The sequence below is a fragment of the Schistosoma haematobium genome, chromosome ZW (assembly GCF_000699445.3).
Source record: "Schistosoma haematobium chromosome ZW, whole genome shotgun sequence".
Classification (NCBI taxonomy): Eukaryota; Metazoa; Platyhelminthes; class Trematoda; order Strigeidida; family Schistosomatidae; genus Schistosoma; species Schistosoma haematobium.
Window position 1 is genome coordinate 55,769,996 of NC_067195.1, and position 26,580 is coordinate 55,796,575.

At 33.8% G+C, this 26,580-nt stretch overlaps 1 protein-coding gene across 2 annotated transcripts in view; it reads right to left on the bottom strand.

Moving 5' to 3' along the window:
- Positions 1 to 1,692: 1,692 nt before the first annotated feature.
- The window catches only part of MS3_00003936 (Cilia- and flagella-associated protein 47), a 28,184-nt gene continuing 3,296 nt past the window's right edge, over positions 1,693 to 26,580 (bottom strand). Inside the window, exons 8-16 of one of the 2 annotated variants that reach the window (XM_051211813.1) lie at positions 24,533 to 24,809; positions 21,516 to 21,923; positions 20,256 to 20,396; positions 13,904 to 14,138; positions 11,052 to 11,311; positions 10,169 to 10,242; positions 7,033 to 7,132; positions 5,238 to 5,454; positions 1,693 to 2,629 (exon numbers count right to left, since the gene is read on the bottom strand). In XM_051211813.1, coding sequence (XP_051071919.1) covers position 2,629; positions 5,238 to 5,454; positions 7,033 to 7,132; positions 10,169 to 10,242; positions 11,052 to 11,311; positions 13,904 to 14,138; positions 20,256 to 20,396; positions 21,516 to 21,923; positions 24,533 to 24,809 — 1,713 coding nt within the window. In that variant the 3' untranslated portion in view covers positions 1,693 to 2,628. Of the gene's footprint in view, positions 5,455 to 7,032; positions 7,133 to 10,168; positions 10,243 to 11,051; positions 11,312 to 13,903; positions 14,139 to 20,255; positions 20,397 to 21,515; positions 21,924 to 24,532; positions 25,046 to 26,580 lie in introns of those variants that run through there. The other variant, XM_051211814.1, reaches the window with a different exon arrangement.

Sequence of the window (26,580 nt, forward strand, 5' to 3'; positions counted from 1 at the left end):
CATGTGAACCATTGGTTTGGGGTCCGGTTAAAGCGCCGGACATTCACTTTTCGTCCTCTCATTTTCGTAAACAACCCCCGCCACGAGAAGGCAGTGAGTAGGACTTCCCTGGCAGAGGCTGTATACGCGTAGCCGTGTGAGAGCATTTTGAGAGGGAGGGCGGCCATACCATGACATCTGGGGACATCCATCATTCTTCTATGTAAATATCAGTCTGCTTACCAAGATTACATTAAATAGCCTAACTGGTAACGTGTCTTAAGCTAACATTAATTTTAATAAATGTTATTCTCCAAGAAGATTCTGTTTTTGAGTAAATCTGTTAAACTTAGAAAAGTCATTTACTGAAAATCTTTCTACATTGAAAATCATTTAGGAATTATGTTTAATTTGATAGTTGAGGATTAATTAGCGCAATGTTTTATTTGGTAACTTAATGTAGTACAAGCATCTTTCGATCTCGGTTGAAATATTTCTCAGCGTCCATTTTCATTTCCATTATTTGTTTCTTTTAGCAAAATATCAAGATTATTTACAAAATACACATCTAGTGAGATGAAATAAAAAGTCGCCTCATTCATAATGACATTATTAATGTAACTTAATTTGTCTTCATGTGTGTGAAAAACTCATTTTACTGACGTTCCAAAGTATGTAGGAGATTAAAAATCTATTTGGTCTATAATTATTACCATGATTATTATTCAGAATGTTTAAACATCATCTCATAGTTAATCATATGACACATGAATTTTGACATATCGTTTGCTATTCACCAATAATTTACTGTTATTTGTAACTCATCTTGTTTATATTCTGCGTTTGTTGTATGACTACACTTTAGATTTGAATAGTTCCCTAGATACATTCCACATGATTTGTAATAGCACTATGTTGTTCTCTTTAGTTAAATGTTTATTTTATTACAATTGGTTGTTTTCTTACTACTAAAATTATTAAACATACATCTGTAGCAGTGTATTTAATCCTTAAGGTTAGATCATTTGAAACCGTCTGGTCTACTTTGAAATTGATAATTAATAGAGATGATGAATCAGAAATTAATATCTCCAATATTGTTATATCAAGTTTTATGAACCTTTGACTGCCATCTATCTTATTATGCCGTGCAAGCTTCAAACTTAAAGTTGTTTTATGCGTTCTAATTGTTTATCGACCCATATAAGAAAACTATGAATTGACTGCTTTTACTTAACGAAGCCCGACCGTTGTTGCTACCTTGACGTGGTGGTCGGGCTTGCCTATCGTGATGAAGCAACCGAGCTATACTGACTGGAACGACTGTTCCTCAAGGTCCTACCACGTCAGAAAGGTCGGTTGAAGAACGGTAAGACTAAAAGCAACAAACCCAAGGTCCGAAGGCGAAGTCGTACTGATGACTGTACAGAGGTGTGACAGCAGTAAGGTGTTTCTTTCACACAACCAGTATGACAGCGATGCTGCCTTCCCATAAGGAGGGTGTGGTTAGAAAAGGTCGACCCTAAAAATGCACACCTCGCCTTATCCCAAGGATAGCCGTCTCCGGCGGTAAAGTCTTAACAAGTACGGAGCTAACACAAAAATCACTCATAAAAAGTCGTGTGTGACCGACCTCAAGCAGTTGTCCCTTGGGCACTGCGGTCACGCTCACAGGTCACTAAGACCACTTCTAATCCAATTTCCTTTTCAGGTACCTCCAGAAGAACCCTTCCACGGTGTGGGTAACCGGGAAGTGATAACCACCCTCATACCTCTAACAGCACTGAAGACCATTGTATTCATAATCAACCTCCCTCTTCAATTCCTATTATTCATCCTACATCGACTTTCAACTCTAAACTTCCTCTTTCGTCTTCCTCCTCAAGTGTCACCATAGCCAACGATTCTAGTGCGCGAAACACTGTCCCAGATCTACTGAAACCTCACTCCAAACTATACGTTGGAGCCTTCAACGTACGCACCCTATGTCAAATCGGTCAGCAGGCTTCTTTGGCTAAAACCCTTCCTGTACTGTATCCTTATATGCAATCTTTCTCCTATATATTACCACCTTTAACCTAACCACTCCTATGAATCCGGTGTTCATCTTGCTGTGCTAATGCGGTATGGCAACCTGGACCGATGCATATGTGTGCCTGGTCCTACGTTGTAGCTGACTGACTGACTTAACGAAGCACATAAAACCTATTATTAGGATTTTGGTAGCATTGTGGTGCATGCTACTTATATTGACAAATATAAGTAGTGTGTATCACCAATCAGTAGTGAAATGTATGCCAGCAAAACAATATTGAGAAGATTGGATTGAATGGAACAGAAAGGGCAACAGAGAGCAATTAGGATGACAACCGAATTTGAAGAATAAAGAATTATATACAGGACAACTGAAGGAAGATTTGTAAATAATGTATTTAATGCATGATTTTTTATATTTTAAAAGTCACTGTGTAATTTTGCATGAGATAATAAATTGGCTTTCCCCACCTGATTGTCCGTTCACTTCAGTATTGCCAAATCTAAACACAGAAAATGAGTTGCGTTTACTTTTCGGAATTACGATTGCTACTTTGCATTTTTTACATCCAGTTCCCATTTGTTGAGTTTCATTGTTTTGATCATTCACTACTGTCTATATAATAAAATTTACTTCTTCACAGAAATCAATCAGTAATAAGTCGTCGGTTATTACAAAACGTTTTAAATATCTATGTGAACTAATTATTTGCTGTCAGAACGATGTATCTTAATACGCGTCTTCCCGATTTTTTGCAATGCGTTGTGGTAAATTAGTCAGAAGTGTGGCATTATCAATTTCGTTCTAGTTTCACAAAAGTAACTTAGAGAATCTAATGCACTTTGATACTAAGTGTGCTATTTTGTGACTGTATATTCAGCAGTTCGTTTTCAAACGCGGTTAGTGTTCTTAATAATTGTCGAATTTATGAATATGATTTAATTAGCGAAATAAGCTACCTAAGTATTTTGTATTATTAGTGTTAAAATATTGGTTGACCACAATTTTCATTATCAGTTAATTTCCGTAATTTTTAAGACTACGTGTTGGTGCTTGATATGTATTATTTGGTGAAGTGAAAATACACACGATATAGCGGATGTTTTTTAAGTCCCTAAATGTTTATCTGCGTTGATAAATGTAAACATCATGACTTGGCCTTACTTAACAACAATCTGTTTTTAGAATCTTTAGTTGGTACGACGTGAAGGTGGTCGTAGTGATTCATTCAAATGTGTTTTCTCTTACTATACATCTTGAATTTAGTGTCATTCCACACTTCTCAGTATGTTATCTAATTTATCTCTATTTAATAACATTTCCTATATTTTGCCTCCCTTTGCTTATCTTCTGTTCAATATTCTCTTCTACTGTGCAAAAGTTGGCATCTGGTCAAATCTCAGTATGGATTTAAAAAGCTGACTCGACTTTTAGTGATTCTCGTCACTTGTGGCATCTAAGAGATAATGGTCTGCTAACCAGAAATCGAATATATTGAAGTACAATCGTCTTCGTATTGCTGTAACTATGATACATACTCTTTGAAGTTAGAAGACATGTATAGACCAGGTTTTCACAAGATTTTCCTGATAAATAGTGCTTGCATATCGTGTAATGGACAGTATTGAATTTAGACACGGGGTACTGGACGAAGGTGGCAAATTGGTTGATCAGGTTGTAAATCTTCACTAACTCATGTGGTTACCCATATGTTACGTATGTCTGACCATCGCCTATCTTGACATGCGATATTTATTTATGTTCCAGTAAGCTGAAAAAAGCTAGAGGCGAAATGTTAAACCTTGGTATCCGTTTGTAAAGTCATTGAGAGTTGAGGCTAACTGTGCTGGTATATTTGGACTCATTGTTCAAGTTCTGGGTGATTATCACAACCTATGGTGTTAAGGACTTTAGATGAAATGACTTAGAATGGTTTGAAATAGTGTAGAAGCATGCACTAGTACCCCTCTTTACATATATATCAACTCTGTCTTTGTGGAACATGTTCTCAATGTTAAGTTTTTCTTAATTATCTTTACTACTACATTTTTTCCATTTACTTTGGTATTCTTGTTAATTTCGATTATGAATGACTGATTGACTTCTGAGCTAATTCATTTTGTGATTATTTAAATTGGTGTATATTCTTGGCAGATCATAAGCTGATCATAACTAACTTTTAATAGTTATTTTTATTTTTGTAAAATGTACATTGTTTTGATCATTATTTTAGTCAGCAATATATTTCATTATTCCATTAATAAACTGTTTTACAAATCGCTGCATTTTTCTACGTTCTATTTGTACCTTTTTCTGATAGAAGTATCTTTCCATTCTGTTTCTCATGCATTAATTAATAAATACTTCTAATGAATGAAATTGATCCAAGTGTATTTGGACATTACCTTTTTTCTTAATTTGGTCGACTAATAACATCAGAATATTTTCTTGCTTAAGTGATGAAGTAACAGTTATAATTGTTAGATAATCTATACTACAATGTTTTATTAGTCTTATATCATGATTCTTGTATCAAAAACGCAGTCGAATAAACACATGAGTTGTTCCCACCAAATGGATTGGACTGGATAGTTTTGATTACAGATATTGTTTAGTAGTAAGTAATAAGTTATATCAATGCTGCATCAAAAACGTTAATAGGTTTTTTTTGACTGAATAATTTATAAATAAATTTACCATATAATGAGATGACAAGTGTGTTGACAAAGCAGATTAACTTAAAGGACTTTGGGTGCGGGTAAACTACAATTAATGTTCTCCACACGACCAATAATCACTCCGAGGTTGAAAGATAAATTGCCTAGACTAGCCACCTCCTTCTGTATCTATCAATTCAACTGCTCCTGTGGAGCAAATTATATTGGCAGATGTTCTAGGAATCTATACATTCGAGCTCATGAGCACCTCCCCGTGTGGTTAAGCAAAGGTGTAGTCAAAACTGTTAATAGCTCCATCTTAGACTATCTAGCTCAAACAGGACATACAGCCAACATGGAGCAATCTTTTGCAATAATCTATCGTGCTAACAGCAGTCTGCATAATTCCCTCAGACTGCGAATCCTGTAATTTTGTGCTAAATATAATTCGGTTGTCCCCACCCGTGTTCTGCTGACTACGTCATTACTAATTCCATTGGAAGGACATCCTTCAACTATTACTACAGTGTATTGTTTGAGAGAAAAAAAACCATGAGTAGACTTACCATTGAAAGTTAGACACTTTTGTAATTTTTATTGTAATTGGTATTTCAAGTGTTGATTTTGGTTGAACTATATAATTTCTTATGGTAGTTGGCTTCAATTCTTCAAGAATTATATCCAATTTTATTGAAATACATTGATTTAATGGATTTTTTATTGTAACAAATTTTGTTGATTTCACATTTGGACAAATAGTTCCATAATCAATATTTATTGGAACTATAGACAAAATGACAATAAAGAGATTATAGAAGATTAAAAATATATTCATGATGCAGTGATTTCCACACTGAATTACTACTATGTATTTCTACCTTCGTTTCTAACATTGACTATTATATTTTTTAGTATTTTGTTAATTTTCTAAATATATCGTTTGTATTTGAATTGATTATTCTCCAGATTCTGAAAAGTTCTTCTGTTTTATTTATTGAATGAGTGGTTTTAGATCGGTTGATGAATTGTAGCTTTTTTTAATTTTCAGTCATTCGAAATTTGTCGATTATGTGGCAAGGAACAACGGTTTAAACCTAAATCCATATTCAATTATGAATTAAAATCTATCTAATCTAATAGTTGAATTGATGAGCCGATGCAAGCAAGATCATCAATCAAAACCTGAAAGTACTAGACGGGCATTCAGTCGTAGTATGGGACTACTCAGCAGTGCACATCCACGATCCTACATAACGGACTCAAACCATGAGCCTCCGATCTCGAGCGCGAACAATTAACCTCTAGACCACTGAGCCTAGATCCAACGGTGTTAATATCAAACTTCAACCAATCCATGGTATTGCGCGACCATATTCCATCGTCTTCGGTGGGTAACTGTTATAACTTGTGACCTGTGTGCCCTGGTAATGTATAACGTGGTGATACCACCAATTAGAGAACAGTAATTTATCGACCGTACCAATGAAGCATAAAACACGTACGAGCAGCCTAGAGTCCTTATCGGTCCCGCTTCCAGCCAGTTAAGTCCAGAACACCAATCTCAGCCTCTGCAATACGAATCATTTATTTCAAGCATACTGGGTTTATATACCAACCAGATAGACCACACCGTAGCATAAAATAGGAAACAACATTTGTACACAATTTAGCCAAAAGTGGTTGTGAATGTGGGAAGTAGTAATCGATAAACTGCGCATAACTTAAGAATGGTAAATAGCATAATAACGGTTCATAGGTCAACATCAAGCTTATGGTAAGGGGGACACATATATCAATAGTTTAGTTACTTAAAAATTATACGATAAAAATATACGTATAGTATTAGTCTATAAATGGGTCCGAAAAGTTACCATTCATTATTCTCATCGGGATATAACAGTAGCTGCTTCACACTCGACACGCTAGAACTCCATTGATTACGGTTTCTCACTAGAACTTCGAAAATTACCTCTTAAAGCTAGTCATTGGTGAGCACATATATTTTGGAACTTGTATTCCTATTTCACATTATATTGAACAAGTAGATGTTATTCATCATAACATTCTGATAGTTAAGTATCATATTCATATAACCATCTTTACAAAAATACGCTAATGAATCTAGCATTAATCTTCTAATGAAATTGAAGGCAAGAGAGGTTATTCTCTTCAATGTTCAACTTATTATGTTTAACTATATTACAGATGATGGCAGTTACTAAGAATTTAAATAAAATGTATTCATTATTTTTTGTAGAAGAGTAACGTGTATATAGGAGAAAATGTCTATTATAATAAGTTATATCGTTATGAAAATCTGATTATTTGTTCAAAAAAACAGTAATTCAAAATAAAACTTACAAATAGATAGTTCATTTATATCACTAACAGAAAGTTTACGTTTACATTCATCACTAACTTTCTTCTTGGTCACCATTTTCAATGATAGAACTCGTTCAGGCTATTAAAAATAATTACAAAGCGAACGTTTAAAGATGTGGAATGTCTATAATAATGAAAATAAGTTTTATAAGAGACAAAAATAAAAGTATAGAAGATCTATTGAATATATTCGTCAATTAAAAGTCTTCATAATTTACAATGTATTCAAACACTAATAACCGACGCTTACAGATATTAATGTGCATAAGTAATACATAAGTAAATAATTGAAATAATACCGTCTGTTGCCGGTTCAGTGGTCCAGTGGTTAAGCGCTCGCGCACGAGACCGATAGGCCCTTGATTCAAATCTCACGGGGAGGGGCAGGATCGTGGGTGAGCACTGCTAGGACGAAACGGGCGTCCAGTGCCTCCAGGTTTCCCATAGTGGTCTAGTGTTAATCGACTCATGAATTCAACTATTAAATTAATATAATAAAGCATTTCTAGATAATGCGAAACAGTAATAAAGTATGGTTTAATGTGTGTTACCAATTTTGCTTATATTATTGAAACTTGAGAATATGTTTTACTCAATGTAAAAGTTTTATTTGAATGAACACTAATGACTGAAATTTAAATAGTCCCCATGTTTCTCTTAACAAACTGTATCAAGCTTCTTCATAAGGATAATGGAAATTGTGTTTTCATTCTACTAAAGGAGTGTTTGTCAGTTTATGAAGAGAAACGTTGGAATTATATGAATATTGATTATAGAGTTTATTTCAAATATATTGATTACATTTAATGTATTTCTATATATTACTTAGTTCCCAGTTCCTATCAAGCTAACCATTGAAATTTCGATAAAATATTCACATAAATATGTTTTTAAGTGTTACATCACCTACAGAAATGTTGGTGGATTGATATAAAAAGAAAAGATGGTCATTTCAATAATATTCTGCTATATGAATATTTCAAGATGAATTATTAACGATGAATTGAATTTATTATTAAAGATTCTGATAACGATTGTCTAGGTTCTTTTCATTGATTTCTTACCCTTTGTAATTCTGATGATTTAGTTTTAAACACTTAACAGCATACAAATGATGTAAATCATTCAACGAACTGAAGGGATTTTATTTATCAGGATACTGCTAATACTAATACATTAGAAATAACGTTGATGAAATTAATAAACACTTTCAACAGTAATGTGGTTTTCATCTTTACTGATTCTTTTTTAACATTAAACGAATTATTAAGAGTAGATAGATGATTTTAATAAACATTCGCTTATGAATTAAGTACTAGGAAATTCAAAATATTACACTTTTCTGAAATAGACACTAAAATATATCCAAGACTAATAATAACAAGTGGCAATCAAACTGAAAAGTATTTTCAATCGTATTTTCAATCATTCAGCTATAACATAGGACTAGTCACATATATACATCGGTTCAAGTTGCCATATCGCATTAGTATAACAAGATGAACACCGAATTCATAGAAGTAGTTACTTCAATGATAAGAATATATAAAAGAAAGATTGTGTACACGGATGTAATATAGTATTATAATCTTCAACAATAATTCTTCGACACATTGAAAAAAAGAAATGAATATTTATGATTATTCGGCGAAACTCTAATTTATGGACGAGTCAATCAGAAGCGTCTGAGGAATTTCAAGGTCATGGAGCCAAGTTCAACACCTGATGCTCACATACGATCGGTTTACAGTGGATTTTAGAGAAGAGGTGATTATTGAGAGGCTACAAGAAATGAGACTACTAAGAAGGTCCCGTACCTGTGACTGCGGTTATCAAATGACCGCAGTAAAGTGTGCAGACTATCGTGATGAGATTGTATTTCGTTGTTCTTTATGTTGGAGAAAAACGTCTGCTCGAACGGGGACTTTCTTCGCTCGATCGCGACTGAGACTGAGACAAATCATGATAATAGTTGCAAATTGGATCATAAAGGCACCAGTAACACTGGCTGCGGCGTTTTCAGATGTTACTGAAACTTCAGCCGTCCAGTGGTATGAGTATCGTCGTGATATATGTGCACTTAAAATGACACGTCTACACCAATCATTCGGAGGAGTCGGAAGTATTGTGGAAATATATGAAACAGTAGTGTGAAAGCAAAAATACAACAGAGGACGTAGTATCAAGGAAGATTGGGTAAATAGCACTTCCGTAAATATAATTGACAGGTACTTGGAATTTATGATCGCTCAACGCAAAAGGGGTATTTCCAGAGGGTGAGAAAGTGTCAAGCAAGCACAATAATACCAATTATAAAGGAATACGTGCAGCCGGACATTACGGTATATACAGATGATTGGAGAGCGTATAGATGCCTTCATGGACTTGGGTATGTCCATCATGTCAAAGTGCATAAACGTCATTTTGTCGACCCTACTTCCGGAGTTCATACTAACAACATTGAAGTCATGTGGTCGAGATTGAAGGAATTTTTAAGACCGTACCACGGCTGCAGGGGACGACTATTATGGAGCCATATGGACGAGTTCCAATACCGTATGCATTATGATTTCAGAACACCTGAACCTTTATCAAACCTGAACAAGTTTTTAAATCATGTAAAAGAAGAATATCCACTGTAATTCATTATTTTCTTATATTTTTACTTTATACTAACTGTCTTCTGATTGGCTAATAATTGTCAAGGTCACTTAGGATTCGTTCAAAGGTCGTTCATAAATTGGAGTCTCGTCGATTATTCAAATACTATCTGTTAAATATAATTTGTTAGTGGCTGTTCATTAGCTGTAGAAAGATTTCATTTAGGATTTATCTAAAACATTGTAATTTATAAATGATTCTCTTCTTAAACTGATATAAGTTCATTATTGATTGAAAATAAAAACTTCTGTCATGACTAATTCTCTATAATTCTTAATTTTGTTTAGAACGAAATTTACATCGATGGTTTTACAATGAACTTTACTAATTGTATACTCTAGATTGGACAATGAAGATTGTTTTTTTCTTTGTTAAAGTTTAGTTTCACAAGAATCATCTTTCATGTAAACGTTTAAGCAATATTAATGAAAGAAAAAGTACTTCAATGATATACCTTCTTTTTTTTCTCCACTCTTATGTTATCGCTTGTACTGTTCTTCAGTAGATTCATTGGTTGCAGTTTTCTAGCTGTATAAATAATTATGTATACAAGTTGGATAATATTGAAGAAATAAAAGATTAAAAAAATGTGTTTGGACAAATGTAAATAAAAACCTTATTACTAACCAATATTGTGTTGTCAATGAGTTAGTACAAATTAAATGAAAATAATCAAGTTGTGATTCAGATGCTTTTCCATGTTTTATAACACTGTGATGTATGCTGTTCGGTGTTTGGTATTTGAAGGCGATCAATGATTTGTTTAATTGGACTTAGATATCGCATAAGGTTCAACGGTAAAATCTTTGACTGTGATATCGATTCAAACATTTACAAGTTAAAGAAAAAACGAACAAGAGATAACTAGGAAATACTGCAGATTGTAGTTCTCTAGATAATTTCTCGATCTCAGACAGAAGAAAACGTTTTATTCAGACAAAAATTATTCAACATATACCTCAAATAAATAATAGTTTCAGAAATAAGTCAATATTTAATTGTACTTTTGTGGTAAACAGATACATGGATATCAGTGAATATTGGAACATATGATGATTACCCAATAAAATAGGCAGAAGGGATTTTAATTCTTTATTTATGAATACGATCCAGTTAATTTACAGTACCATATACTGTATAAATTAAAAGGGTTCACAGACACATATACTGCTCTTAACCAAATTTTATTCACAGCCTAGGAAGTAGTTGGTTACTCAGTTCTGTAGTTAGATTCATCAACATATAGTCTTTATGTAAACGTTCTTATATGTAGAGACTTTTTAACTGTAGCTACGAAAACTGAATATAACAAATATAATCTATTAATATTTAATTACTTGGTTGAAATTCCTCGTAATTTTCAATTTTTAACTTCGGTGATATTTTATCCAGTTCCATTAAAACTGAACCATCATTTGGTGGTTTGTTCCATTTCATTAATATACGATCTTTTTGAACTTGTTCAATCATTTGAGCATGACTTCGGTAAACATCAGTATAGGTTAACTGTCGCTTATTTATACTATTCATTTCATCTTCAGTCCATTCATAATCTCGATCCGTATATGTATATCTCGTCAAACGACAATATAAAGTTCTGTGATCAAAAACAGATAGAGTAAAACCAATATGAACACTTTATTTCTCATCTTATCAAACATATTATATTCTAAAGATAATATTCAAAAAAATGATTACGATGCTCCGAATATGCTGCATTTCCTCAAAAGTCGACTTATGAACATTTACTTATACAGACTTTATGCTAACCATATGTTAAAATAGTTCGCTTGTTAGGATTTTTGTTACTCTTCTTGATCTCATTTGTTTCATGGGAAAACTTTCTCATATTTAGGTTGTCACTATACATATTACCGATTATTTCCCTATCCTTTTATCTTGTTACTTTTCTCTCTCTCTCTCTCTCTCTCTGTACTAGTGTGTGATGTGGCAAAACGGAACGATATGCATTCATATAACACTCTAAAGTCAGTATGAATGACTGATTAGTTGTTTGATATGCATCCACGTCTTGAATGAATTTACTTTAAATGATATAGGTCTGTTAAATGGTTGATTCATAAAATCAACTTTGAATAATTGTGGACATCTTGAAAATTTATGCTAATAATTATTGACAGCAATGTTTTATATAAAACAACTTGTTAATTTAGTTTATTCTTTTCATCTCCGTTTCTTTCATATTCGTTTCCTTTTTGTGTATTATTTATGTTACCAGTATTCAGTAACTGATATCACTGTCAATCATTTATTGACGATACGGCTCATTGTTGCGTGTTCCTTCTAATTACATAGATCTAAGGTATTTAATCCTTTTTGTTATTGTAATTCTATTTTCTCAATACTCATGACAAGCTTCTTCATCTCTTATCCATATAACGGACATCTGTTTACTGCTAAGGATTTCCTTATTTTGTGTATATATTACTTGTATCAATTTGTTGCCTTCCATTACTGAAGCGATAGAGACTCTGATTGTTACTTAGTTTCATCAAAGTAGTCACATTTCGGTAGAAACTGAATGTGAGTAGATGTCATAGATCAATTACACATGCTGTCAATAATAATAGCACCATATTCTAGACAAATCTCGTGTTTTGATTTCGGGATTTTATGAGTTACTTAATCGCTTGGTCTGAATTCTTAAGTTGATTCAACATGACTTAACATGTTCCTTACAGTTTCTATTTGTTTATAGACTAAATTTCATAATTTAGATACCATACTGTCTCATATGTATAACATTTTTTTCAAGAAATGAAGAACAAAATACCTCACAGGGGCTATAAACAAGCAAAACAAATGGAATCAACATAGTGATACTTATGTGAAATAGTTTCATCAGTAATTCATATCAACAAATTGCGATAGTTACATAACCATGTTAGAAGTTTGTTTGTACTTTATACTAATAATCTTAATAATCATCACGCATTCATGGGTAAATCACTCCAAAATGATCTTCCTGTTGTCCTAATATTTATGACGTGACCGATGGAATCAGCTAACTCATCAGCATCACAGTATTTCGAAAACTGATTATATTTGAAACTACTGACTAACACGTTACGGGTAGGGTCTAATGATTCCTTATTTTCAATCGTTTTTTAAATGGCAGAAAAATTCACTTTCAAAATAATGATAACTATTTATACCACATACAGAATATTTAGCATTTATTTCGTTATTTAGGTAATAATCAGCCTCTATGATAAATTATTGATATGTGCTAATGAACTCAAACAACAACCAAGTAATTGTTTGTTATTTTTGCTTTTTCACTATCTTCCTCTAGTAACAATTCTTCATGGTGAAATTTTTTATGCTAGCATCATAAATTCCCAGTAAACCACTAATTAAAAATATATAACTTCTGAATGTGTTTCTCTTTTGTAGACATTTCCTAACAAATGATGCCACTATAAGTTTCCAAATTATAATCCAGATACAGATAATATTACTTTCATTATTGTATGCACAGATAGCTATTTACTGATATATAAATATGGATGATTTTTAAATATTAAGTATTTATTTAGAATAATATAAAGATGTAAATTTGCAACTTTTAGAGTCAGCCATATTTGTTATAAACTTTTAAGAACGTTTAAAGTGATTGACTGAATAATCAAACTAGATGGGTTCAACTCCGCCTGGAGTCCCTCTGGGGGCTTCTGCCGGTTCCAAGCTCAAATAAAGAGGGAGGGTTGGGCATGGGGTTAGCGACCCCATCCTGTAGAAAACTAATTCGCTAAAAAGAACGCTAACCAGATGGGCCTAACTGTGTTCTGACACTTGTTTTTTCTAATTGGGCTTCAATGATAAAATGTGATATTTAACTAAAAATGCATTGAAAGAAAAAGTTACAAAAATGGTATTTGACATCTTACAAACAATGACAAATGAAATCTGCTTCTTGTTATTATAATTTAATCGTGATGTTGTTTCCAAAATCCGTTTCTTTGATATGTATATATGGAAAGTAATACATGTTTTACATCAAAATATATTTTGCAGATTTAAGTAGAATTTAGTCTGTTGATATTCAACAAAGTATTTGATAAACTACTCCTGGTATTATAAATAATCAATGTGAATAACGAATGTCAGTAGCTCAGTGAAAAATGAATTACATGTTTAAGCGAAAAAGTGATTATCAATTACTTACTTGAATTCTTCACGTTTATTTGCTGGTCTAATACTGGCAAGTCTATCATTTGGGAAAGCAATTTTTGTAGACATTGTAGTATTTAATTCAGATCTTGATACATGAGATTTAAGACCTTTTAAACTTTTCATACTCATAAGACTAATAATTGCAGCTCTTGGGCATTCGTAATTTGATCCGAATGTGACAAGATCTGTATTTCTTCCAACTTCATTTGCCCATTTAGGAATGATCCCTAAAAGATGTGAGCACATTTATTGCTATTAGCTGAATAGATTAAGAATCATTATTCACGCAGTATTTATCAAAAATGACCTTTTAGAAAACATCAGTTATCATGAGCAATTAATTTCGGGCAAGAGAAACGATCCAAATGTTTGAGATAACAATGTCTCATTACGTAAAACTAATTATTGTTTGATTCTCTTAAGAGTTTTACAATTTAGCAGTAGAAATTAATTAATATGTGGTGGTTTCTTTGTATTTCGTAATAATTAGAAATGCATATGCACAACACCATATAATATCGATCTTCAGAAATTCAGATAGTACTTTGTGTTACACCCTTAGATCCCCGATTCACAGTCTGACGCTCCAGTTTACCATTAACACGATGAGAAAACCCATTTTCAAACTAAACTAATCATTTACAAATAGTTCAGTCCAGTAATAATAACGGTCTCATTGACAGATTACTTAAAGTTACATTTAGGAAACTTCGTGATATTTTGATGTCAACAAATTCGATAATTATTACTTACTTACTTACTTACTTACACCTGTTACTCCTCGTGAAGGAGCATAGGTCGCTCACCAGCATTCTCCATCCAACCCTGTCCTGGTAAGATACTTATTGTCATTGCTCATCATTACCCCTTGATAAAAACACTTTTTATCGTGTTGGGCGTATTTAAAATATTGTGTTTCTGCTTATTTCAGTTGTTTGTGAAAAATGAATCAGTTTAAAAGTAGTTTAGATCAAGAACTGAGGTCGGTCAGAGAAGTAACAAGAACAAGGAAGTATTAGATAAACGTCTTATTATTTTACAATATAATCCTACCATTGCTCAATGTGAAGGATTCTACATCTTCCAGAGTTTCGCCATCAAGGGTGATTGGATTACTGTTCTCCGCTTTGAGGACCTTGGTTTTCCCTTTGTGTATGCTGAGGCCTACTGATGCAGAGACTGCTGCTACATTGGCTGTCTTTATCTGAATCTGTTCACGTGTACGTGATAGGAGGGCTAGGTCATCTGCGAAGTCCAGATCGTCTAATTGGTTCTGAGCTGTCCATTGTATTCCGTGTTTTCCTTCAGATGTCGAGGTCTTCATAATCCAGTCGACCACCAGAAGAAAGAGGAAGGGAGAGAGTAAACAGCCTTGTCTGACTCCGGTCCTTACTTGGAATGCATCTGTCAGCTGTCCTCCATGCACTACTTTGCACTGTAGTCCGTCGTATGAGTTCCGGATAATATTGACAATCTTCTCAGGAACTCCGTAGTGTCGAAGAAGTTTCCATAATGTCCTCCTATCTACACTGTCGAATGCCTTTTCATAATCAATGAAGTTGATGTATAGTGACGAGTTCCACTCAACTGATTGTTCGACGATGATCCGTAGTGTTGCAATTTGGTCTGTGCACGACCGATCCTTTCGGAATCCAGCTTGTTGATCTCGAAGTTGGGCATCTACTGCATCCTTCATCCGGTTCAGCAACACCCTGTTGAAGACTTTCCCTGGTATTGACAGTAGTGTAATGCCTCTGTAGTTTTCACATTTGCTCAGATCTCCTTTCTTTGGAATCTTGATGAGGTGTCCTTCTTTCCAGTCCATCGGCACTTGTTCCTCCTCCCAAATCTTTTTGAATAGAGGGTAAAGCATGCTTGTGGTTACTTCGACGTCTGATTTCAGTGCTTCAGCTGGTATGTTGTCGGGTCCTGCTGCTTTCCCGTTCTTGATTTGTCTGACGGCCATTCTAATTTCTTCCGTCGTTGGTGGGTTGACATCTATAGGAAGATCTGTGTGTGCTGCTTCGATGTTCGGTGGATTCATTGGAGCCGGCCTATTTAGGAGTTCCTCGAAGTATTCTACCCATCTGTTTCGCTGTTGTTGAATTTCAGTGATTGGCTTGCCTTCTTTGTCTTTGACCGGCCTCTCTGGTTTACTGTATTTCCCTGATAGTCTCTTCGTTGTATCGTAGAGCTGTTTCATATTTCCTTCTCTAGCAGCTTTTTCTGCCGTCGTTGCTAATTCTTCCACGTATTTCTTCCTGTCGGCTCTAATGCTCCTCTTCACTTGCTTGTTTGCTTCTATGTATTCAGCTTGTGCTTGGACTTTCTCTGCTCGTGTTCGGCTGTTGTTAATTGCTGTCTTCTTGTTCTTCCTTTCTTTGATCTTGTCCAGTGTTTCTATAGAGATCCATTCCTTATGATGGTGTTTCTTTAGGCCCAGAACCTCTTGACACGTTGAAGTCAATGTTTCTTTGATGCCTCTCCAGTTGTCCTCCATGGTAGTTTCTTCTTCCTTCAGTAGATCTTGAAAGGCTTGGAATCTGTTGTTGAGAGCTATCTTGAATTCATTGAGTTTGTCAGTATCTCGAAGGAAGGCTGTATTGAACCTTTGTATTGCTGTTTGTCCACTTGTCCAGTTATTTTTAGCTTCAGTTTTAAATTGGCTACAACTAGGTGGTGATCTGAAGCTACGTCAGCTCCTCTCCTGGTTCTCACATCTTCCATTGTCCTTCGGAATTTTTTTATGCAAATATGGTCTATCTGGTTCTCTGTAGTGTGGTCCGGTGAGATCCATGTAGCCTTGTGTATACGTTTGTGTGGAAATATTGTGCCTCCTATGACTAATTTGTTGAATGCACACAAATTTGCAAATCTTTCTCCATTTTCGTTCCTCTCTCCCAGTCCATGTCGTCCCATAATATCTTCATATCCAGTGTTGTCTATTCCGACCTTGGCATTTAGATCTCCCATCAGAATGGTGAGGTCCTTTCTTGAGCATTTCTCTATGATTGACTGCAGCCGCTCGTAGAATTGATCTTTAATGTCGTCGTTGCTATCATTGGTGGGTGCATAACATTGGATAATATTCATTAAGATCCCCTCCTTCTTTGTTTTGAATGATGCTTTGATGATTCTGGATCCGTGGGATTCCCATCCTACAAGTGCATTTCGTGCTACTTTGGACAGCATTAGAGCAACTCCCTGTGTGTGTGGAGCATTTTCCTCTTCGTGACCGGAGTATAGCAGCATCTCTCCCGTAGCTAGCCTTTTCTGTCCAGCTTGGGTCCAGTGGGTTTCGCTGATTCCCAGTACTGCCAAGTTGTATCTCCTCATTTCCGTTGCTATTTGGCTGGTCTTCCCGGTTTCCCACATTGTTCTAACGTTCCATGTACCTATAAAAATTTTTGCTCTGGTTGTTAGAAGGGGCATCGGCCTCGTGGCTTCCGAAGGAATTCGGCTTTCACCATGAAGCGTCATAATTCTTCTAAATGAAGACCTTCTAACTCTCAGGGCAGAGTTAAAATGGTTTGAATTATTTTTTCTGGTAAGCGTTTTTTAGCGAGTTAGTTTTCTACGGGATGGGGACGCTAACCCCATGCCCAACCCTCCTCCTTTACCCGGGCTTCGGACCGGCAGTAACTCTGAGGCTACAGGCGGAGTTGATAATTATACAGTATGTTATTTATTACATTGAGCAATGGTGGGATTATATTGTAAAATAATAAGACGTTTATCTAATACTTCCTTGTTCTTGTTACTTCTCTGACCGACCTCAGTTCTTGATCTAAACTACTTTTAAACTGATTCATTTTTCACAAACAACTGAAATAAGCAGAAACACAATATTTCAAATACGCCCAACACGATAAAAAGTGTTTTTATCAAGGGGTAATGATGAGCAATGACAATAAGTATCTTACCAGCAAACGTTAATTACTTTTTAAAAACATCTGTAACTGCAATGATTTTAGACATGAGTTCTAAACTAGTTAGAAAGTTAGTTGCATACACAAAACATATATGGGATGATGTAATGAAGTAAAGTTGTTTTGGGAGAGGCTGATATTTTAACTTATTCGAACAGTCATCGTTTAGTGGTTAAACTTCTGTTCTACTTAGATATAAAGCTGATTCACTAAAAATTCTAAATCATAATGTTAAAGAAAAGATTAATTGAACGATACGAGTAACCTTCTTAGTAAGAACGAACATCCTACAAAATTCATCAATAGACATAAGAACAAGATAAGAATAAGAACAAAGACTACTTTGAAGAGACTACCTTTTTAAATCTATAGATTAAAAGCAATATCATCTGTAAGAATTAAAATCAAAGAACAGGAAAGACTGCGAAGAAAACGCCCACTGCAGTTGAAAACGAAAGTGGTTTCTGATACTCATCCGACAATAAAATCTAGTGATGAAAAACAGGTTGTCTGAATATGTAACATCTATGTGTACATCACTTTAACCGCTCTTGTGGAGCCAGTTGCATAACACGTATAATTTATCCTGTAGTCATTGTACTAACGAACGCCATCCAGCCTGACTGAGAAAAAAAAGTTAAGTCTGATTAAGAATTCTATTCTCCTTTTCTTGGTTGACACAGAGCATCAAGCTAACGTCAGTAAAGCCCGTTAATCGATCCATCATATTTCATCAAATATAATGCATGGTTTACTGATTTCTTCTTGAAGCCATCCGACTTAATGTTCACAAACCTAATCTTTGTATTAAAAATTCTTTACAATCTCCCTCCAATATAGTTGTCGACATAGGCTGTACCAAGATGGGTCAAAATATATATTTTATCCTTCAATTTTTATGTTACTCTGTGTTCTTATTTAATTTTAATATTCGTTTGTTTATTCTCATATAACTGTGGTGTGTGCTACTTAGATTGACATAAGTAGTATCTGATGTTAGTCGTGAACAGAAGGTCTGATAGCAGAGAGACAAGAGGATCGAACAGTAAATAAGGGAAATAGGATGCAATTTGTATGAAAATGCAAGGACAATGAAGTCTGAGTCATTTTGAGACAATCGATGAACATTTTGCAAATTAAGCATTTACTATTTGATTGTTAGATTTTATTAACAAGTCCTGTAATTTTGTGTCAAGTACATTCGGTTGTCCCCACCCGTGTTCTTGTTCACTACATAACTACTAATTAAATTGACTTGTTACCATAACATATTTTCAATCATTTGATCATATGATTTGTTATCTGTCAACCACTGGACGGTAGTTTTTTTTCAATATTTTACAACCTAATACTTTGATTATTATAAATAACGCGTTCTCTTTTCAATTACTTAATTATTCAGTCAACATTATTTTCATGATCATTTATGAAAATGAAATATTATTACATAATAAGTTGATTTGTCTTCTTTGAAATGTATGCTCTTCGAAAAAATGTCTCATTGATGTCAAATGTTTACAAGTTAATCAAACTTTTAAATAATATCTGACAGTAAACTTTAAGAAATATACTGTTATATCCAAGCAAAGATTAAATCACGAGTAACTTCTGACTAATATTATCTATACATTCTTATGGTATAACTATTCAATAATTAGATTATGTATATTTATATTCCTCTTATTATAAGCTTTATTTTGACCTATAATTTATTATTTTACGATGTACTGTTCTTAAGCTATGTTCAGTTTATTGACTATTGCCTCCCACGTTCACAGTCACTTTTTGACTTTATTGTGTACAAATGTTATTTCCTATTTTATGGTGCGTTGCGGTCTGTTTGATTTATATATAAACCCAGTATATCTGAAATAAATGATCCGATTCGATTCGCGTAGTGGGAGCTGGTATTGGTGTTCTGGACTCAAGTGGACGGTCTAGGCGAACATAGGACCGATAAGGACGCTAGGCTGCTCATACCGGTCGAACGTCATTGGTTTGGCACGGTGCTAAGATTGTATAAGTCGTATTCTGATTGGTGGATAAATCACGTGATAAAAAGCCGGACATAAAACACAACATATACCACTTTCTTTTTAGTATTTTTCTCTTGAATGTATTTGAATACCAGTGTTGGTGTTTATATTAAAAGACAAACTCTGAGCAAGTACAAACCAGTATAAATAATAAGATAACGTGATTCATCAACAAGGTAGATAACCTTTAGACGCTTAAATCAATAGAACATGGGTTCTAGTGCCTATATCAAAATAATCACTATCATTTATGTACATCCAAGTGACAAATCCCAGGTAAGGTGAATAAAGTGTCTTGCGTTTTATCGACAGTCCTTATCTAAATTCATATGTGAATAAATTAACTGATTATTCGAAAGAAAAAAAAACAAAAAATTACCTGGATTAAATTTTATTTCTGGTGGTATTGTTAAAGCCGGTGAATAACCATGAAAAATGAGTTCACACTGATATATAACAACTGGATTTACACCAGTTAAATAGTTGAGAATGTGAACATTCTGAACAGCATGAAATTCTCCTTTTAAATACAAAAAGTGATATTGTTAAACAAATAAAATTGAATATAATTGAACAACAACATGATACAAGGTGGCCTGCTTGAATACCTGTTCCTGTCATCTAGATATTTCAACAAATTATCTGTTTCTTTGTTTGATTTAATAGATCATTATGTCAATTAATTGCATAACCTATTCAGGTGCGTTTGTGCAAAGTTTATAACCATTCACAGTACAAGTTACAAAAATGTACAATCGAAGATATCGTGATTGCTGACAATATGAATTGAAAAGAATGAATATTATTCAAGATGACGATTTCTGAAATGATAACATTTAACTGGTGATAGCTCAACATTACTCGTTAATATCGATCACGAAACAAGAAATGGAAACTCACTAAAATATTTTGTGCTAAGATTATAGATGGTAAAACTATTTGAAAGTTTCAAAGTTTATTGGTTTAAAGATAGATTTCTAACTAAAACTTATTAAATAAATTAAATAATTTGTCTGAATACATCCACTGGCGGAAAGACTATAGTTTAAGCATATGATGGTCTACACTTCATATATTATAGTAAAGTTTTGAATTCTAAATCTTGTTTGCAAGTGGAAAGATTTATTCCAATTTAACACAAAAGTTATCATTACTATCTTGATAACATTTTAATTCACAATTGTATTCAAATTATACCTTAATTACATTGATTTCTGGGATTTAACTTAATTATTTATAACTAGATCAGTCAAGACTTTACATATCTGTGATGTTTTAATGAACTAATGATTCATTTGTACTCGTTGAATGCTTGGTTTCGAATTCTAAATACATTACATTCGTTTGTGGTTATCTAGTACTTATTGATCCGATTACGTTATTTCTGGGATTCTTAGTTCATAATATAACTCCGCCTGGAGTCCCTCCGGGGGCTACTGCCGGTCCCGAGCCCGGACAAAGGAGGAAGGTTGAGCATGTATCCCGTAGAAAACTAACTCGCTAAAAAAACGCTAACCAGAAAAAAGTAAGGAGTTCATACTATAATTCAAATACTTTTAATGATCACAATATCACTTTATGATGCTGTAAAAATTATAAATCAAGACTCAGAAAGTTTATCAGTAATAAATAAACTCACCAATTTGTTTTGGACTGAAAGAAACAGTAATTAAACAATCTTTTTGTGGATCAATTATTCCTTTTTCTGGTTTTACAATGAAATGAGCAATTCGAGGCATTCTATAATGAATTGGTAAATGTTTACTATAATTTGATAATTTCAATTGAGTACATTGTTTTGAACCAACTATACATTGAGGAAATTGTATAATAAATTGATTTTCATATATTTTATTAACTTTAACATTTTCATTACTAATTATTGTATTTAATCCGTTAGTTTTATTTAAATTATGATTGTCTACATTCATTGATTCATTAATTGGTGATATCTGAAATTGTACTGGTATTAAACAACCTGTTAAGACTATTTCTAAATTGTTCTGATCATCAATTACAATGGAAGATTGTGAAGAATTGATTAACTCTAAATGAAAAAAATGTAAATAATTTCACCAATGTAATCGAATAGATTATTTTGCAAAATAGAACCTGTTTTTTTTATTCTATTGATATAGTTCTATATAGTTTGAATTGAACTAACAAAATACTAATGAGTAGATATAGATACATAGAGCAATCATTTTCACTTCTTTTACCTCTACTAGTATTATACATCATTCACTATTTTAGTTGTATACAATATATTTTTTAAAGTATTTGATAGAGATTGAAATGTTTTTGATTGAAATCATGAACCGATTGATGTTAGACGACCATTGAAAGTCTGGAAGCACTGGACGGCCGTTCCGTCCTATTGTGTGACTCCACGGCAGTGCGCATCCACGACCCCGCTCGCGGGATTCGAACCCAGGACCTACAGTATCGCGTGCGAACGCTTAACCTACTGGACCACTGAGCCGTCATCGAACGATGTTAGTGTCTAACATTAACCAATCCAGGAAATTGCGCAACCATCTTCCATCGTACTGAGGTAGACACCTGTTTCTACCCGACACGGATTAGCTCCACTGGTCACGTGCTAGCATTACACTCAGTTGGTCACGGCTTCTCACTAGAACTCCGAGAATTTTCTCACGAAGCTAGTCACTAGTGAGCGCATGGTAGATTTGACATTAACACCATTGAATGCCGGCTCAGTGGTCCAGTAGGTTAAGTGTTCACGCGCGAGACTGAAGGCCCTGGGTTCGAATCCCGCTTGCGGGATCGTGGATACGCACTGCCGAGGAGTCACACAATAGGACGAGACGGCCATATAATGCTTTCAGGTTTCCAAAGGTGGTCTAACATCAATCGGTTCATCATTTCAATCAAAAGCTTAACAGTCTCCACAACCACAATTGATTGATCACTGGGTGGTGATCAATGTCATGCTTTTCTAGTCCTTATTAGTGCAGATCGAATGCTATCGATCATGTTGCAATGTGGCCAACAGTCTAGGTGACTCGACACTGCGGGCACTATGTATTGAGATTAGATGGTGGTTGGAGGTAGTCAACAGGAAACCCTGGACCCGGGTTTCGTGCTACTTGGCACCCGGGTCCAGGGTTTCCTGTTGACTACCTCCAACCACCATCTAAATCTCCACAACCACTAAACAGATGTTGAAATGATTGAGATTTATGTCCATTATTATCCATGATTTTTTATTACATTTACGAATGTCACAGTTTTTATACTACACCATGAGTTAATATAAAATTTTAATTATTTTTAACTTTAAATAGTACTTTTACTATGTGGAATACATCTTATAATTAAAATTTGTTACCAGAAATCATAGTGTTGATAGTTGTTAAAGTTTCTTTTTGAAATTATTTTTGATCAGATCAGTAAGTTTGTTAGGGAAATTTTTGAGATCAAAACATAGAATTTTCACAAAATCAAACAACTTTTCCTTAAGATAAGTTATTATCATTGAATATTGTATGCTAATCAAAGTAGATCTATTTATATAGTATATTAGAAAATTTTACAAAACATATTAGTTTACATAGAAATGAATATACAAATAATAAACTTATCAATATGCTACCTTTTTAAGAAACTATTTCTAATTATAAGCGTATTATTTTGTAAGTGAGTATTTGCTTCATTATTTTATGATTGTTTAGTTATTGATACTTCTTATTTCTAAAACTTTCTCAATTCTACTAATATTTTACAATAATAAAACAACTATTGACAGTGAAAATGTTTATGTCTTTACGATTAATTGTTGTACATGAAACTTCACACAATTAGAAAATATTTATAAAACATTTCTTTGATTTTGGTTAGATGAAGTAAATTGTTTTCCGTACTTAACAGGTAAAGAGTTACATGTTTAGAATATAAGAAATCAGTCAGTCAGTCAGTAACAACTTAGAACTTCGTACGTATGTACATCAGTTCAAGTTGCCATACCACATTAGCACACAGATACAATTCTCGATTCAAATCCCATAGTGGTAGAGGTAGTAAAAGTATAAGCAGTAATTGGAAACATTAAAGCTTGAAGATGTTGATCAAGGAGCATAATACAGTGAAATAAACTCGGAAAGAGAAAAAAGAGAGGGACATGAAGAATTCAGAAAATTAGAATTTGGTAGAACACAAAGAGTGGATGCACCCGAGTTATTGCATACAATTTTGAGCTATGTCATTCAAGGTCTCTAACCATACGGTAATATCATCTCTCGGTCCCCAACCAGGTAGTCTACACCTACCAGCATGACTCAGTCCACTTGTCAGTGACTTCATGGACTTGTGCCATGTTTTGGTCTGGCCGCCCCCAGCTTTCTTCCAATCTACTTCTACACCATAAAACATCGCTCGTCGGGGCAATCGGTGGCTGGGCATACGTAACACGTGTCCCAGTCATCTCAACTGATGAAGTTTCACTAGGTCATCAATTGATTTGCCATCCTTACCTAGTACTCGTTTCCTAATAACTGCATTACTTCCTCGATGGTCCGAGGATATACGAGCAATACTTTAAGTTATCCTAACAAGATGTGTTAATAAGGTCATCAGTGGATGAAACAAAAGAATGTGAAATTTTTATTGAAACTAAATTAATAAGATTTTTCTTACTCTTTTGATCAAAAGAATCACAAGAACTGAGATCTACTTTGTGTATACGAAGACATATGGAAAATGGTTTTATTGCTGGAGATTCACTTAAACTGACAAAACCTTGTTTTGGCTTCTTCCATCTAGGAGAAAGACATAAAGAGATTGGCAGCTTTTCGAATGGTTTTAATTGCCCACAATCCGGATTTATGCTGAAGTACTCATTTAGTTTAAATTTTAAATCGTTCTGTTCATACTTTGGTACACTTTCACTACCGGGATTATTATTTTCCAAATCCTGGCAACAAAAAATTCATTTTGAACACACGTAATATTGAATAAAGCTATTAGTAATAATAATAATAATCTGTAACACTGGAAAATTTAAAGATTTCATGGAAATAAAATTTTTATGTAATACATCTCTAATTTGTAATTACTTTCCGAGAGGTTGTAATGTTTATAAATGGAGCGAATTGGTATCCATTTCAAGTGTATGATACCTTTAAACTTATTATTGATGATACTCACACAATTCTACAACAACATAAATGTAAAACGTACCAGTAGAGAATTCCTTTTATCTCTTAACTCAAATTGTGTGGACAAAACTGCAAAGCTATATCTATTTCGCTTGAGCGATCGTAAGTCAAATTTCTCACAAGTTGAAGTACGTAGTTTGACAAGTATAAATGTTTTGTATTACAGCTTCAATTTACAGTAACATTAAGTAAACCTCACCTACACATTTTATGTAAAAATGAACTGATATGGTATCATAATATTTCAGTTAGACCAGTTGTGAAGTTCGTCGTCATTTTGGAGACTTCTGTTAATATGTTTGCATACGATAAAAGTATAAGTGCACCAAAGCTTGGTAAACCTATCATTAGTATACCTAAAAAATGAGTGATTGATTAAATCTATAGTTTGAGACTAATAAAGTACTGGTTAGTTGTTACAAAGACGTGCTCAAAACTTTTCTAATATAGCCAAAGTGTCGATCATTTGCAAGCTAGAAGTAACAAGTATTATCAAAATGACTGCAAAATAAGACTACGGAAATGATAACTGGTGTCCTACATTCCAATTTATTAGTTTATTTACATTGTTACTATGATTAACTGATACATTAGATGTTAAGGTGATTGCCCCTTATTTTACTGGGATCCCAAAAGAAAGTACAGAAAAACATTACGTCTTACTGTTTACAACAGTCTAACCAGGCTACAATCTCATTTCTGTTAATAAACTCAGTTCATTTCAAATCCATTGGAGATCACAAAATTTACTTAATTCAACTAGGGACTCTACCACATGTCAGGAGGAAATCCTAACAAATTTTCAAAGTTTTGGAATTAGGTTTTTAAAATAATATCAATTAATATTACGGTAACTTTCTACACAGATTAATTTCAAGTCAATACTATTTTTTAAAACAATGAGCACGAAACGCTTGTTTGACAAATGAAATAAAATAACATTTGGGTTCCTGATAAATCTTACTTGAGGTTTCAGGAATGATCTTACTTTGTGCAGTACTTTTGAAACAACTTTCTTACAGTGACTCATTGAAATATTTCCACACGATTAACTTATAATTGAGTACACAACGTTTAAACCAACCGATTACTTAATTACCATTTACTAATTTCATTCCTGTCTCTTTTCCAACATTCTGTTCGTATATTTTATCTTCAACATTGTTACCAAGATGTGCAGAAACTTAAACTAGTACGTCTTTGCATAGAAATACACGCCAGTCACCCAACATTAAAAATACAGGCACCTTTTTGAACACGCTAGGTTAAAGCGTTCTTCGTTTCTCATAATTTACGTTGACAATTAAACTGATGGGTCATATTAAAAGTTTGAATCAAGTTTCATGTGAGATGATTAAAAAAGTAGTAGACTACGTATGTAACTTGAAAATGAAGCGTTTGTTAAAACTTGTTTAGTCAGTAATTTTTATCGAAGTTTCATATTTTTCTGACATCCTATTATTGTTTATCAATTGCCTTTCATTAAAGTGTTAATAAGTTATGACTTCTACCTTCGATTATCATCCA